Source organism: Tenrec ecaudatus, chromosome 1, assembly GCF_050624435.1.
Source record: "Tenrec ecaudatus isolate mTenEca1 chromosome 1, mTenEca1.hap1, whole genome shotgun sequence".
Lineage (NCBI taxonomy): Eukaryota > Metazoa > Chordata > Mammalia > Afrosoricida > Tenrecidae > Tenrec > Tenrec ecaudatus.
In genome coordinates, this window is record NC_134530.1 from 148871327 (window position 1) to 148887624 (window position 16298).

The 16298-nt window shown below is 42.0% G+C and overlaps 2 protein-coding genes across 5 annotated transcripts in view; both read right to left on the reverse strand.

Moving 5' to 3' along the window:
* RSBN1 (round spermatid basic protein 1) overlaps positions 1-5997 on the reverse strand; it is a 55035-nt gene extending 49038 nt beyond the window's left edge. The window contains exon 1 of the mRNA XM_075559577.1: positions 5292-5997. Coding sequence (XP_075415692.1) covers positions 5292-5997 — 706 coding nt within the window. The remainder of the gene's footprint in view (positions 1-5291) is intronic.
* Positions 5998-8317: 2320 nt separating this feature from the next.
* Positions 8318-16298, reverse strand: part of PTPN22 (protein tyrosine phosphatase non-receptor type 22) — a 56048-nt gene continuing 48067 nt past the window's right edge. For all 4 annotated transcript variants that reach the window (XM_075540314.1, XM_075540316.1, XM_075540315.1 and 1 more), the window contains 2 exons: positions 10828-10905; positions 8318-8382 (listed from right to left, as the gene is read on the reverse strand). In XM_075540314.1, coding sequence (XP_075396429.1) covers positions 8318-8382; positions 10828-10905 — 143 coding nt within the window. The remainder of the gene's footprint in view (positions 8383-10827; positions 10906-16298) is intronic.

The following is a 16298-nucleotide window of genomic DNA, read 5'->3' on the forward strand; positions in this document are numbered from 1 at the left end:
CAGAACCCTAAGTTCTTTAGAGTTGAACTAAATGGCTAGTAATTGCTTACAAAGGTGTCAAGATCTTTATGGACCTTATGTTGAGAAATATTGCTTGTTTTTTAATTTTTATCTTCTATTGCACTTTTCTATGAACTTTTAAAACTCCTGTGTTACAAGGACACGACCATCTACATTTCCACAGCACAATCACTGAAACACTTGATTCAAATGTCGAACTTTTAAGGGAGTATTTTTTGGAAATTGCTCAGAGCTAATTCAAGATTGTAACTTTTTTAAAACTTTTTTTATTAATCATTTTCTTGGAGGGATTTTACAAACCTTATAAAAATCCATCATTCAATTGTATTAAGCACACTTCGACATATGTTGCCATAATCATTTGCAAAACATTTTCTTTTTACTTGAGCCCCTGGTATCAGCTCCTCTATTTTCCCCTCCCTCCCATCCTCATAAATCCTTGATCAATTCTTTTATTGTTGAGATTGTAGCTCTTTACAAGATCAGAAAGCCTTTCTCTTGAAATACACACACACACACACACACACACACACACCAACACCCCACACCACACACACCCCCAGTAGAAAATTAGGGGAAAATGAAAGAAGCATTTTACTGACATGAATTGATAAACGGCAAATGACCAGATGAAATGTTAGCTATTAGGAAAATGCAAATTGGACACGATGAGCTACCTATACAGTTATTAGAAGAGTTAACCAAAAATAGTGACAATACCAGATTGCTGGCAAGGCTGCAGAGAAACTGGCTCTCTCACATACTGCTGGAGAGAATGCAGGAAGTTACAAGAACTCTGCGAAATAGTTTGTAAATGTCTCTAAAAACTAAACATACACTTAATCATATGACCCAGTAATTACATTCTCATATGATAAAAATTTACATCCATACACAAATCTGAATGTGAATGTTCATAAAAATCTTCATTTGTAAAAAAAATTCTTGATTTGTACTACCTAAAAATTATAAATAACCAAAATGCCCTTCAATAAAAGAATGGTTTAGCAAATTGTGGTATATCCAATACCATGGACTACTACTCAGCCCCAATAAAATGATTTTTAAAAATAAAAGTAAAAAAATAAAACAATCTTTTAATAAAAAAAAAAGTGAAGGAAGGCTGAGATCAGAGGCAAAGGCGTAGTTCTGAGACTATGGGTGTCTTGTCATCTGGCCCAAGACTATGGACGGCGCAAAAGGTGGGCTTCCTGAACCACGGTGGCCAAGGCCAAAGGACCACGTGGCTGAGAGGCTGAGGACCACAAAGAAACTTGGCTGCTGGCTGAGGAGCGGTTTTTGATTGATCATTGATCCTTACTATTTATAGATCCTGACTTGTGGTAACCTATTAGCTCCCCTAATAAACTCCCTTAGTTGGGGGGGGGGCGGGGGAGGAATACTACTCAGCAACAGACACACAACAACGTGGATGTATCTCAAGGACAGTATGCTGAATGAAGGCAAGCTCAAAAAAAAAAAAAAGATCACACATTGTCCAGTATGACAAAATGACAGAAACGGAGAACAGATGGTGGTGACTAGTAGTTAGGGACTGGGGAAATTGGGAGGAAGTCAATCCTTTTGACTAGAAAAGGATAAGCACAGGGGAAATAACTGCAGTGCTGGACTAGACTAGTTTTGTGTCTTGATTACAGTAGTGGTAACACTAATCTACATGTATGTGATAAAAATACAGCACACAATGATACACATATGCATTGTACGGCCATCAACTTCCTGTTGTTGATTTTGTAAATTAATGTCAACAAGATGTAACCATTGCAGAAAATGTGAAGAGTACATATGTCTTTGTACTATTTTTTCAACTTCCTATGAATCTCTAGTTATCTCCAAATAAAAACAGATTTTGCCTACCCCTGAACTTTTCTGACTGTCCAATATCCACAGTTTGATAGGATTATATGGGGCCACTTAATTTTTTAAAATTTTATTGTCTATATTTTATGGAGAATATTATAAAACACAATGGAATCTGAAAATAGGCAACGGTCTACTCATTCTCCTTAATAATCTTAAAATTGCTTTAATGGCCAAACATGACAAAATAAGAAAAACTATTATTACCACATGTACTAGAGTATAAGCTGAGTTTTTCAGCACATTTTTAATGCAATTTTGTGGTAAAATTGGGTGCCTCGGCTGACATTTAGGTCTGCTTATACTTGAGTATATACGGTAATTGAGTGTTTCTTATCAGCTAGGCATATTTTACGTGTTTTCCACATATTGCTCCATCTAATTCACATAATGTTATAAAGAAATACTACAACCTCACCTTACAGAGAAGAAAACTACGGTAGTGAGAGATTGTTTGTCCACGGTCACATAGTAAGGGACAGAGAGAGCCAAGATTGAAACAGACTGATTCCAGAAACAAGCTTTCTGTATATCATAATAACAAGTACAGAGGGGCAGTATCTGGTCACTGGGTGGAAAAGTCTGAATTATCAAGGGTGAACAAGTTTACCTTTTGTAGGGGGTCTCAGATCTTGAACGGCCCTTCTGCGTTTTCTTTGAACACATTTGGCTAGAGAACTCTTTCTCTCACGAAACAAGTCTTCATCACTTAGCAGTTTCTCAGCCAAAAACTGAAACGTTTAAATGGTCTCATCTTAACCTATCTTTCTTCTAAACTTACTGGCCAACTCCCAGTGCTCTGAGGTTACTATACACTGTGGTAGGCCATTAAGCCACAGGTGACGTTTCATTATAAATTAAAGGCAAACCAAACCTAGTTAGCCACACTGGCTACAATAGTAAACAGAGGGAGAACACTTGCTTGAATGAAAGTTCTAGGAGACAGGGCTGGATTCGGGGTTTGTCTCCATTCCTTTTTAAAGAGCATGTGGCCTGTGCAATCTCCCGAGAAAACACCGGAGAATTACGATACATCATTGCCATTTCCCTCTCACAAAAGGGGGTTGGTTAGTCAGAGAGTCCTGATGACCCACGTCTCTCACTGCCACTACAAAGCGAAGCCAGGGTGGACTGCCCACAAAGCAGGGTAATTACAGGCTTACAAGGGTTTCACCACAGTTTGCAACAGATTAGTAAAGTAAGAACAAGCAAGTTGTGCTGACCTTTCTGACTGGGCACTCCACCAAAGACTGTAAATGTGAACAAAGGCTTCGATGCTCAGAAAGGTGCCATGGGGGGGTTGGACAAGAGAAAGCGGCCAGCCATGCCTAGAAGCAAACTTTGATGTGGTGAAAACCTGCGAACTTGTTCATAACACACTAGTTAAGGAAGCACAAGTAAGGCCGTGCTAACCTTGCTTATTAAGTAATCTCCCACAAATGCCAAGGCACAGGAAAAAGGTAAGCAAGAATGGAAAAAATGAGTAGCAAAAAGAGAAAGCAACACTGTGGGAAATGAAGCCTGAATGAGGATTCCAGAGCAAAGTTTGTCGATGATTCATTGAAAAAAAATGTTTTGTTTTGTTTTAAATTTTTGTTCTTGGTATTAATTAGCTGTGACTTGACAAGTCCACGCATTACTTTGGTCTGTTTCCTCTCTCTGATATTAGTTCAAACTGAACGATCTCTCAGCTTTCCTCTAGCTCTGCAGAGTTAAACACAGACACATGTGAAATGAGAAGGTGGAGAATAAGGAAGAAAAGAACCCAACCATTGCATGGTGGTGGAGGAAAATGGCACTCCTGCCAGCCACCAGTTCTACGCCTGAGGACAATTATCGATACTCTAAAGGAAGAGAGGTTCAATTCCTACTAACTGAGTAATCATTTGCAACAACCTGAAACATCTGGCGGTAGACCAACAACAACAACAATTAATCTTATGTTAAGGCTAAATATATGCAAAGAATGTAAGAGTAACAGAATTTTAGACTGAAACTAATGTAACATTAATTCATTCATGTAACAGCCTAATCCAGCCTGGACTTAGAGACACCAAAACAAAACTCCTGCTCTCAAGTCAATTCAAACTTGGAAACACAGAAACCAAAAAACTAAACTCACTGACATGAAGTTGATTCTGGTTATAGTGACCCTGGTAGGACAGGGTAGAACTGCCCTGTAGATATCCTAGGCTGTAACTCTTTACAGGAGTAAAAAGCCTCATCTACTTCCACAGGGACTGGTGGGTTCGAACTGCTTGCTGACCTTGATTGAGGTTAGCAGTCCAATAATGCATAACCACTATGCCACCAGGGTTCCTTCAGAAACATATAAGTACCTTAAAATCTTCCTGAGGAGATTCAACTAATTACATAAAATCACATACTCATTACAAACACATTAAAAAGTAACCTAAAAGCAAACCCACGGTGCAGTAGATTCCTACACAAAGCAATCCTGTATTGCAGGGAGAACAGCTCCCAAGGTTTCAGGCTGTACTCTTTACAGAGACCGGACGCCAAACGCGTCTCCCGTGGAGCACCTGGGTGGATTCGAACTGCTGACCTTTCAGTTCACTACGTAGCACTTAACCACTGCACCACCAGGGCTATTAATTCATACCCTCCTGTCTTCCACCAAACAAAAAATCACGAACATGCTCCAGATAGCGAACTCAGGAACGGGAAGATACTAGTTTGGGTCAACCTAATTTCTCTGTGACCCACGCTGAATCAGGTAACTGCTCTCTCTGGGTTTTCTCAAAGTGTGTACTCGTCAGGAAAATAATGCAGTCGCCCAATTTCCCTTTGACAGAGGCTAGGCTCCAGGGAGAACACCCTCCATTTCTAGTCTTAAAAACTCAGTATGACAAAATGACTTTACCTCCAAAGAAAAAAGAACCAAGCAAAGGGGGTGGCGATTTTGCCTTGCAGACGCTAGGCCATCAGGGAATCGTGTCACCTCTGCAAGAATTTGAACTCTGTAAGGCGGGCGAAGGTGGCTTTTAAAGCTTTCCCGCACGGAAAGCGGGGAGAAAGGATAAGGGTTTTAACGACGACGACAAGTCTGAATTTTAGAATGGCAGTTTTTCATCATCCCACCTACTAATCCGGTGCCTTGGACCGCGCGGCGCGGAAACCCTGCTGAATTTGAAAACACACGCTGGTGGCGGCTCAGGGACTGGGGAAGGGGCAGCTAAGTGACAGCTCGGCCTGGGGAGGGCAGCCTCCAGTAGGTCCGACTGTCAACCGTCTGAAATCCCGAGTCCATCCCACCGGGGTCAGGGGCGGAGGGCAGGAGGTGGGCGCCTTTCACTACGAGAGTGGGGCGGGAGATCCGAACCCGGAGAGACCAGAGCCCAAGCCCGGGGCAGCGGGCCCGCTCTCACCTCTCTTGGGGGCCTTGATCACAGGCACCCCCGCAGTCCTCTCGCCGTTTTCCTGCTTGTCCTTGTGCTTGAGATCGACTGGGGCGCAGGAGCTAGGGTCGCCATCGGGGCCGCGATGGTGATGGTGCTTGTGTCGCTCCTTGTGGCCCTTGTGTTTGGGCCCGGCCGCGCTCACCGTGAGGGGCGAGAAGGTGAAAAGGGCCGAGGTGCTCGGGGCCGGGAGCGGGGCAGCGACGGCGGGCCCGGCGGGCGCCAGGGAAGGTGGCGGCGGAGGCGGCAGGAGCAGAGGCTCAACAGGGCCTGGAACGGCTGGAACTGCATTCGTTGGCGGCAGCGGCCCGGGAGGTTGGCGGCTGCGACGCCGCCGGTGAGGGAGAGCGAGAGGAGGGTCCTGACTCGGCCGCCCCCGCTTCTCCTGAGAGCCCCCACTGCTCGCCCGGCGCTGCCGCTTCACGCCCCGCGGCGAGGCCCCAACATGGGGTTTCTCCTTCCCGTCTTTGTCCGGCTCCTCCGGCGCCGCCACCGCCCGTACTACGCGCACAGCTCCGACCTGCGCAGCCATTTCACCCACAAACACACATTTAAATGGCCCGACCGCCCCCCCGTCGGCGAATCGCGCAAGCGCAGCCCGCGCACGGCCCGCTGGGCATTGTAGTCTCTCCTCCGCCCTCCACTTGTCAGCGGACCTTGGGGTGGAGCGGAACATGCCGGAAGCGGCTGTCCCCGGCTCCCCTCCGCGGGGCTCTCGGCCCGAGTCTCTATCGTAAAGCACGCTGGGCTGCGCAAGGCCTCACGGGAGCGGTAGTTTCCCCGCGCGCCCGCCGCGCAGTGAAGCCTCGGAAAGGGATCGTGCGCCGAGTCACGCGTCGGGCTGCGACGCAACCGCCGCTGGGCGGCGAGTTGCCGCCAACTGCTGTAACGGCCGAAACAATCTGAATGGCTTCAGAGGCTGTCGGCGCGTTCCCCGGGTCCTTTTCCTGTGCCCCTTCGTCTCGGGAGTCGCCACAGTGCCTTGTAAATTTCATATCCCTTGGTAATCTTTTGTGAGGATTAAAAAAACCCGTCTAGCCTTGGCCAACGATGCAATGAAGGGATTCGAGGGAATTCAGTACTATACAAACCCAGACCGATTTAAAACACGATAGGGCCGCAATTCAGAAATTCGTGAAGACGTCTGGAGCATCTTCGTGGGCATTGCTATGGTTACAAGCACTGGCGTAACAAGGCAGGTGCAAGAACTGCTCGGGAGCTCGGAGAACTCAGCCCCATCCTCGCTGAGCCCTAGCTCTCCGCCCAATGCCTACCACAGCACCATTACTTTTAACACAGCCCTATAGTTAAACCACGTCTCGGTGGAAAACCATAGCTAAAAGCATACCTTTAAGTAAGATTCGTTTAAATTTTGAGAATAAGCTTGCATAAATGAGAAAATAAATGTATTCACTAGAGCTATCACTACAGAAATCCGCATCGTCCACAAGGGACCGCTTCCTCTCAGGTTCATTTACAATTTAGTTGTCGCTTCAGATTTTTCCTAGAGTCGTTTGAACATATTTGGCCCTTGATAAAGTTTTTTTATAGAGATATTTATAAATATCTGACGTGCCATAAAGTGCTCAGCAGATAAATTTACTGTGGTTTGGTGCCAGGTAAAAGACTACATAGTGAACCCAACGACACCAAGGTTAGCTTAAAAACAAGTTTACTGAGCACCTATTGTGTGCATTGTGCTGCAATAGATATATAACAGCATTTTATTCCTTGTGCCTTATCAGTTAAAATTCTCAAGAGAAAATAGAGCAAGTGATGGCTAAGTAATGTTTCTAAAAGTTATATTTCATTAAGAATTTAATATTTTTTAAATAGTAGAGGACATCAGGTGAATCCTTTTCAATAATAAAAACTAAGGTTATTGTTGAAAGGGTTCTCTGATAGTAAAATTAGATGTGAATTATCAGATTTTCTTAAGTTTCATAAAGAACTATATTGTGAACTGGCAATTTCTTTGGTTGACTTTATACAAACTACCTTTTATGAGAATTTTCACATTATAAACATGCTACCAAAAGATAGCTAATTTGTTGTTGATGGCTTCAATAATTGGAAATTGGAATAGCCAGAAAAATGGATTACTCTCATAGTCACATGTTTTATTCCTTTAAGTAGAAGTATTTATTTAATGATGAACGTAGCTAGCTGAAAGTTTGAATGTTCGAGTCTACCCAGAGGCACCTCAGGGAAAAGATATGGCCCGATAATCTACTTACATAAAATCAGCCATTGAAATCCAACTCCATGGAACACAATGCTACTCTGACTCCCATGGGGTCACCGAACCAGGATCAACTAATGGCAACTAGTGCTAGCACTGATACCCCTGAAATACAGCTTCTCCTTGCTTCCTCTTCTCGTTTCCCAAAACATTTGAAATATGTGCACAAGGAGCACTCCGTGTCGGTGCAAGTAACTGCCAGGAAATAATCACAAAGTGAGGTTTACAAATGATCAAACTTCTTGTAAATTCTGACCATGTGAAAATAGAAGACTTGCAATCTAAGTTGAAGTCTTTCAAATGGTTATATTTATGTAGAAAAATTAAATTAAAAAAAACACTTTCCCCTCCAAATGAAAAGTAAATCCCTTCTAACACAATGCTTCACACAGTGCTCTCTACAGACGCACAAGTAACAAACTTTCATTTGCTGTTTCCAACGCACGGTAAATGGAATGAAAACATCAACCTTCTGGGATTTATTTGCATGTTCTTTCAGAGCTATTGAACACGTGAACACATTTCCTTTGTTGATATTCACACAGAACACACGTAGTCAGCAGTACTGTGATTTTATTTGCAGAGGCACTTGCAGCTCTGTTGAGGTTGGGGGACATTGATCCCCACTCGTGACTCTTGTGACAGAGAACTGGCCAAGAGGGTCTGCCTGGCTATCATCCTACAGCTGCATATCGCCCTACTTTGGAGTTGCGGGGTGTCTTCGAATCGCTGGTAGCCCAGACCCAAAGTTGGATTAAATGTTCCAAGTTGATGGTGGTTTCCTTGGCCCTTTGGGTTTTGAAAAACGTTTTCCAAAACCTGAAAATAAAAATAACAATTAAAACAGTAAGGATTTTATACACAAATTCCTGAATAAGTTACATGCAAATATTGTGTTTTCTAATATATGCAAATACATGGATTTTTCCCCAAAAGGTTAAGCAGCATCTTTGATATATTTAGTAATAGATTATAAAGGCATCTTACTAATTAATTGAAAGCCTACATGATAATATTAGAATATTAATCCAACTTTAAATGTGTACTCTTAGTAGTAGCATTAATTGAATGAAGAAATCTGGTTATAAAACCCTTTGATATTTTAGTCTATAATATCTTTTATCTATTTCTGTTTATCCCCATCCATTCATCAAGAATACTAAAGTGGGAAATCTCAATTTCAGAAAATTAAGCACTATTTGCATTAAGATGTATAAAGTTAAATCAAGTTATTCCTCTCCCTTGGCTCACAAACTCCTTAATTTACTAAAAGATTATGTTTAAAGAAATGAGAAAAAATAAACAATATTGAAAAATAAGTCACTAAATCGTCTTTTTTATTTCTCTCATTCCCTATCCCAGAGAAGGACAGGTAAACCTTTCACAACTTATGAAGCTTTATTTGTGGGTACTTTCAACAGACCTGTACGTTGGTGACATTCGTTTTTTTTTATTGCTTTAGCAATCTATAACCTTCTTTGATGATGGAAGTATATTTTCAAGTGACCCCTTTACACTTAAGCAATCTTACTGAGCCAACTGCCATGGAGTTGATTCAGACTCAGCCGCTCATCGGACAGGTAGACCTGCCCCCACAGGGCTCCCAAGGCTGTGAATTTGTATGGAAACAGATTGCCCGTCTGTATCCCTTGAAGAGCTGACCTCGCCCTGAGCAGCCACGTGGTGAACCCCTGCACCACTAGGACTCTTAGCAACCTCAGGGACTCAAGTTGAATGAAGAAGGGTATGGAATTCAAAGGGAAATATATTTCTAATCACTGGTTTAATCACTATACCAAATGTGGATCGTAGCGACCTGAAGAGACTGATACTAGAAGCCAATGAGCTGTCTGTGTAAAAGCCTCCAGCTTAATACCTAGACGTTGCTTAAATCTGAACCGACATAACGGAAAAGGAGAACTACCCCAGAACTAGGAGAGAGAGAGTGAACGCAGAAAAATACGTTTAAAAAAACCAACCAATCAAACATGAAAATTACATTTATCCGTAAAACCACTGCCAATGAGTGGATTCCATCGCAGAGACCCTGTCAGATAGAATCAAACTGTTCCATTCAGTTTCCAATAGACAGTCTCATCCTTCCCCTGAAGAACAGCAGGTGGATGTGAATTGCAAACCGCGCCCAGTCCTGCCCCATCTTTATGGCTTTGGGTGTGGTCAGCCCACTGGAGGGGCCATGCGTCAGGCCTCGCATTGGGTCTCCTCCTCTTTGAGGGCCTCCGTTTCAAACACGCGATGTCCTTTTCTACTGCTAGTCTTTCCCTGATGACATGTCCAAGATGAGCAAGACGACGCTTTTGTCACCCTTTATTCTAAGGAACATTCTGGTTTTACTTTTTCTTAGACTTTTGTTGTTCCTTGGTTGTTCTCCTGGCTGTCCTTTGAATATAGTCAATATTCTTCACCAATACCACAAGTCAAATGCCTCCATCTTTCTTCTGCCTTCTTTTTTCCATGTGGGGCTTTTGCATGCCTATGAGATGATTGAAAAGACCATGGCTTGGGTCCAGTGTACCACAGCGGATCTCAGCCTGTGTGGTTTCACAGGGGTCATCTAAGAGTACCAAAATGACAGTGATGAAGTAGCAATGAAAATAATTTTATGGTTGGGGGGGTCACCACAACATGAGGAACTGTATGAAAGGGTCGCGGCCTGAGGAAGGTTGAGAACCACCGATTGGGAACTTTAGTGTTTTGCAGCAGGAAAAAAAAATGAAAAGTTGTCAACAGTTTCATTCTACTTGGATCACCAGTGAAGATGTCTAACTGCGTAGTGGTTAAGTGGTTGGCGGCTAACCAAAAGGTCACTGGTTCAAACTCACCAGCCACTTCTTGAGAGACAGGTATGGTAGTCTGCCTCTGCAAAGATTACAGTCGTGGAAACCCACGGGGGTTCCACTCCATCCTTAGGTTTGTGTTAAGGCCAAATAGCCTTGATGATAATGGATTTGCAGGTTCAACAGCCAATGCCCATGAGAGCAGCAGGCAAGAAATCAATCAAGGTGCTGAGTTGGGCAGATAGGCTGTAAAAGACCTCCTTAATAATTTGATTAGATAGCTTCTTCCCCACATGTTCTGGAAATTCAATCCTGTGTGAGCTGTTAAGATGTAATTGAGGTCAAATTGAGTGAGAAAGAATATAAGAACCTACATAGGCAACTTGAAATCATAGTTAAATTTCTGTTATACTGTAAATGAATCATGTAGATTTTTACATTTTAGACTCTAAAACGACACACATACCAAAATTCAGAAAGAAGCTGGAGTTGTTTGACTGAACAGATTCTGCTGGTTTGCTTGATGGGGAAGAATTACAGACATCTAGAATCAAAAGAAAAAACATTCAGAGAAGGAATGATGGCAGACGCAGATTACTCTTGATCGGGTCACATAATCATTGGCATTAGACAAGTCCTCCAGGATAATTAATATCCCCAATAAGCATATCGCTATCAGATGTAACAAACAAATGTGCAAAATAGAATTGAAACTTTATATAATCTTCTCATTTGTGGGTGTTTTATTTGTGTGTTTGTTTGGGGGGCTATTCCTTCGCAAATAGACGGTGTAACTAAGCCTATCTTTAAAGAGTCTTCACCAAAGATTCAGGAATTTATCATGAATCAACTTGTTTGGGGTTCACATTTTTACTTTACTCTACATCTTATCTTGCACTCTGACCTCCTTTCAATTATAATCTGAACTATTGGTCTTCCACATTCCTTCATTTATGTGCAGTCTAAGATTTTTCTTACATTATCCTTTACTCCTGGACACTCCACTTTCCAACATATACTTTTCCCATGATAGATGGTTCTGAGTTACTCCCATAATTCCCCAGAAGCATTCTTCTGTTATTTTGTTTTCCTATCTCAGCTGCTTATGGTGTTGTGGGCTACACACTGAACTGCTAACCACGAAGTCAGCAGTTCAAACCCACCAACAGCTTCTCAGGAGAAGGATGAGGCTGTCTATTCCTGTAAAGATTTAAAGTATCAGAAATCCAAAGGGATAGTTCTACTCTGTCCTCTAGGGTCACTGTGAATCGGAATTGGTTTGGTCTAGTATAGAAGGCTTAAGGATAACCCCATCCCCCTTTTGTTCTCAAGATATTAATGTATTCATAGATCAGTTTCTAAATCAATGAAAACTTAGTCTGAATTTAGACATGCACTATTTAGCAGTGAAAAGAGGTAATTTCACATTTGTATAAATTATCTAAGAAACAACATGTAAATTCAGAGAAATTATTAAATGTTTCCCTGTTTTGAGTTTCAGCATTTCCATAGTGCAGTATGAGGACTGGATATATGTATTTGTTTATTGTGTTTATGTTGCATACATAACCATACACACAGAGAGACTCCTGATACTAAAATTTTAGAAACTCACTCCTCCACCGTCCTGGGCTGACTAGAGCGCACAGTGAGCTTCAGTGCCATTCAATGAAGGGTTGTGCTGCTGTAACAGAAATACCACAAGTGTTCTTATGGTTCTGCTTAGCAAACAGAAGTTTAGTCTCTCACAGTGTAGGAAGGAAGTTAGAAGTCCAAATGCAGGGCACGCACTCTAAGAGAAGGCTTTCTGTCTCTGTAAGTCTGGACGACAGTCCTTGTCTCCTTTCAGTGCCTATGGGCCTGGTATTCCTTGAAGATCTCCATATGTGCAAACATCAATCTTCCCCTGGCTCTAGTGGGTTCTCAGCTCAGGGACCCCAGATTGGAAGGGCACATTTCATGCCCAACTCATCTGTCTTGGTGGCACTGGGGTCTTCTCTCCTTGCTTGATTCTCCCATCTATCATAAGATTAAAAATTCTATCATAAGATTGTAAAGGATGCAAGTCATAGCCCAGGAAAAGTACCTTTACATTGGATCAGGATTGTGGCTTGGGTAAGGGTGGTGACATAAGTAAGGATGATACATTGCACCCTAACCCTGCTTCATCGTTATAACAGATATAACCAGCATTAACCAAACCTAATACTGCCTCAGTAACCATATCAGAAAGTGGACAAAAGTCATACAATACTAGGAATCGCAACCTAGCTAAGCTGACACATATTTGTGGGAAGCACAGTTCAGTCCATGACAGCTTGTCATAGATATTTCTGTTTTACCTGCCCAGCATTTCCCCCTTTTCTTCTGATAATAGAACTTGGATTTTCCTCTAGGGAACCTCTCCTCCCCGATTCTGTTTCCATGTTTCTAAAGTCCAAATCAAACTCACTGCCACTGAGCAACCAACTTACAGGGACCCCACAGTCCAGAGCAGAACTGCCTCTGTGGGTTTCCAAGGCTGCTCATCTTTCCGGGAGGAGAGAGCTTCATTATGTGCCCTTGGGACGGCTGGTCGGTTAGAACCCGTAGCTTGTGGTTAGCAGCCCAGCTGGTCGCCCACGACAAGACCAAGGCTCCTTCCCATTATTCCTGTGGAGCTGATTTTACCCAAGATCAAAAAACCTTTTTGTTTGGTTTGCTTTTTTTTTAATCTCTGCTGCTAACTTGCATTTAATCGCTTCTATCTCAAAGGAGATGGACTCTGACATACTCCGTATGAATCCTCTCATTAATCTAACAAAGACAATATATTCCCCAATAGTCTTATAATCATAGAAACAGAGGTTAGAGTTTCAAACACATATTCCGCAAGGGAGGGGACACAGTTCAACCCATAGCATAACCCAAACCAAACCATACAGATAACCAAACCAAACCAGATAACTACTGAATCAGTGACTAGCTGCCAAAATAAAGTTCCTGTGTTGGGGTTCGTTATGGGGTTAACAAAAGAAACACTGCAATAGTAGTTGTGTGTTGTTCGGTTTCTTCTTTTAGGCATGTGTGCTTTGTAATTTTGCACGTGATTCAACCCCCAACACTCATACTCTGCAAGCAGAGACACGGACCTCCATCTCTTAACAACCCAGCCAAATGGGACCGGAGCAGGCGCACTCACTTTCCTTTGATTTAGCTATTTTATTGGCATTTCTTCCACCTATCATATAATTCAATAGTCCAATCACATCAAGAAGAAGCTGTACAACCAGTACCACAATCAATTTTAGAATATTTTCTTCTTTCTTGTACATATTGCTAGTGTGATTAGTTTTTTAATTGTGGCAAAAATCCACACAACAAAACATTCTCCAATTCATCAACTTCTACATGTGTCCTTCAGCGCCATTGATATACTCTTCTGTTGTGCAGCCATTCATGATATCCTTTTCCAAAGTATTCCACCACCATTAACATAAACCCTGTGGCCCTAAGCAAAAAGTCTTCCTCCTTCATCCATGGTAATCATTGGTCAACTTTGGTTTCTTTTTTTTTAGTAGTAGTTTTCTTGATTTAAAATTCACATATCATATACTTCCATTGGTAAATCATTTTTTAAAGATTTTATAGACATCATCACAATCAGTTCTAGTGATAGAATCAAGAAACTCATCTTTGATGAGGTCTGATTTTCAGTTAGCCCATGGACAGGGGCATATCAGATGTTTAGAATGAACCTTGACAGTTCTTAAATAAGACGTCTGACACTGTTCTGCTTAATCGGAGCACTGGACACACTAGCAATAACTGGTTCAGGGGAAGAAAATGGCCCAAACGAAGACAACCAATCCTGACCAGTGCTAGTTATAGGACTGTTACCTGAGCAACCAGAAAAGAACTACTCCCCCCCTCCCCCCTCCCCCAGAAGACTGAAGCCACAAGGCAAAATCCCCTGCCTCTGAATGAACGAACACAGAGGGAAAGCGGTGTGGAATGAGAGATGGTTATTGTTAGCTGCCTTTGAACTACTTCCGACTCAGCCAGCCCATGTACAAGCAGAAGGAGACACAGCCCCGCGCTGTGCTGGCCTCACAATCGTTCTGTTTGTACAGTCATTGAGCGCATCCAGCTCATCGGGGGCCTTCCTCTTTTTCCATACCCTCCATTTCACCGAGCATGAAAGGTTAGATCGGACCACGTCACTACACCTTTTGATTATAAATCAACAAATTCCCTTGTACTCAGGGCCAGATGAAGGCACGTGAGGCTCCTAAACATTAACCATCGGTGGGGCCCTCTCTTCTGCTTACTCACACACTCAAATGCAATCACATTTACATATATGTATGTATATATATATATATATATATATGTTCATGTGCTAACTTTCCAGATGTGATTTTATTAGTAATTGACCACAGAGGTGGCATAGGCCATTTTAGTAGAATAAGGTACGCTATATTATAAAATGTTTAATTGGTATGAGTAACACTGTACTACGTTTTCTACAAAAAAATATTCTGTATATTTGACAACAAAGAAAATGAAGCAAAGAAAAGTCATTTCAGCAATCACTGTAAAATTCTATGGATCTCCCACAGTGAAAAATTAGCTTTTACCAGTTTTGCTTTTAAAAAAGTCATACTTCACTCTTGATACTTACTTCATAATGAATGTATGATCATAAAACAATGAAAAGATGTTATAAAAAATTCAATGACCAGAAAACAAATAGCACAACAAAGTACTGTGTCTTCTTTTTAGCTAGATCTTTCCTCTGTAACATATTTAAGTTAAAACTTTTTTCTTATTCCTTGCTTCTTACAAATTTTTCAGTGACTTTGTTAAATGTAAGGTGCTGAACATTATCTAGTCCCATAAATAATAAAGCAAGCTTTTGCTGAATCATTGTTGTATACTGACAGTCATTGAATCTCTGTAGGGATGACAATGAATGCTCTGTAGTTGTGTAGTTTGTCATCGGTAAAGTTTGGAATGGGTTTAAGGCAAGGTTAGCATTTGGAAAGCCACATTGAGCTTCACCTTCTATTATGGAATAATGCATGCCTGCACGAGTAAAATCTGTCTTTCCTGAATCTGTCAACTCAACTCCTATATTAGAATGAAATTGTCACACTTTTCTCCATGAAAGTTTGTATTTAGTTCAGGAGGATAAGCCTGAACTCATTCCTTGTTTGCCTTGCAGTTCTTCAGCTAGCTCCTCGTGGCTCAAGAAGGAAAATCTATAAACGCCACAATCATGAGTGTGAGCTATGTCACTGTGCGATTCACAGCAACATTTTCTTTCTTGGTGTCTTGGTTTTTGTCCTGTTACTTGGGGCACTGATTTGGAAATTTGCATTGGATAGATCATATCAGCTATAGTTTCTTAGATATGGTGTTCCACTTTCTTAGATTTCCTCAAGACAAAATTGGAGCTAGAGAAAGAAAGCTAGGCGTTTTGTAAACTGAGCTGGTCAAACCAATCTGTCATTGGCTACTGTAGTCACTCATTTTTTAATGGTTGTTGTTTGGTGGTGGTGGGTTTATTTCCCATGTTGCCTACTGTAACTTTCTTTTGAAATATTTAAATTCTCTTTTCTTCACGAAGGATAAAGGACATGTTTTCTCATTTTTATTACATTTCAGAGATCACGTGGCTATGGATACGGAGAGAGAGCAAACAGAGTAAGATGCAGTTATAAACCACCTTTCTTAGGCTGTCTCTGCAACCCAGTTTCCTCTGTGTTCTTTGCCTTTCCGTATAGCATCAGAACCTTGAGGCTTGTGATGGCCACGTAATCTCTGGTCAACTTGAGGCTATTAAGAGGGAAGGGGTGGAGTCTAGCCTGTCAGTCAGGTCACAGCCTGATGATGCCTCCTTGTGGGCAGGGCCTTCTCATCAGGATTCTGGGAACTTCCTCTCGTCCTCCCTGG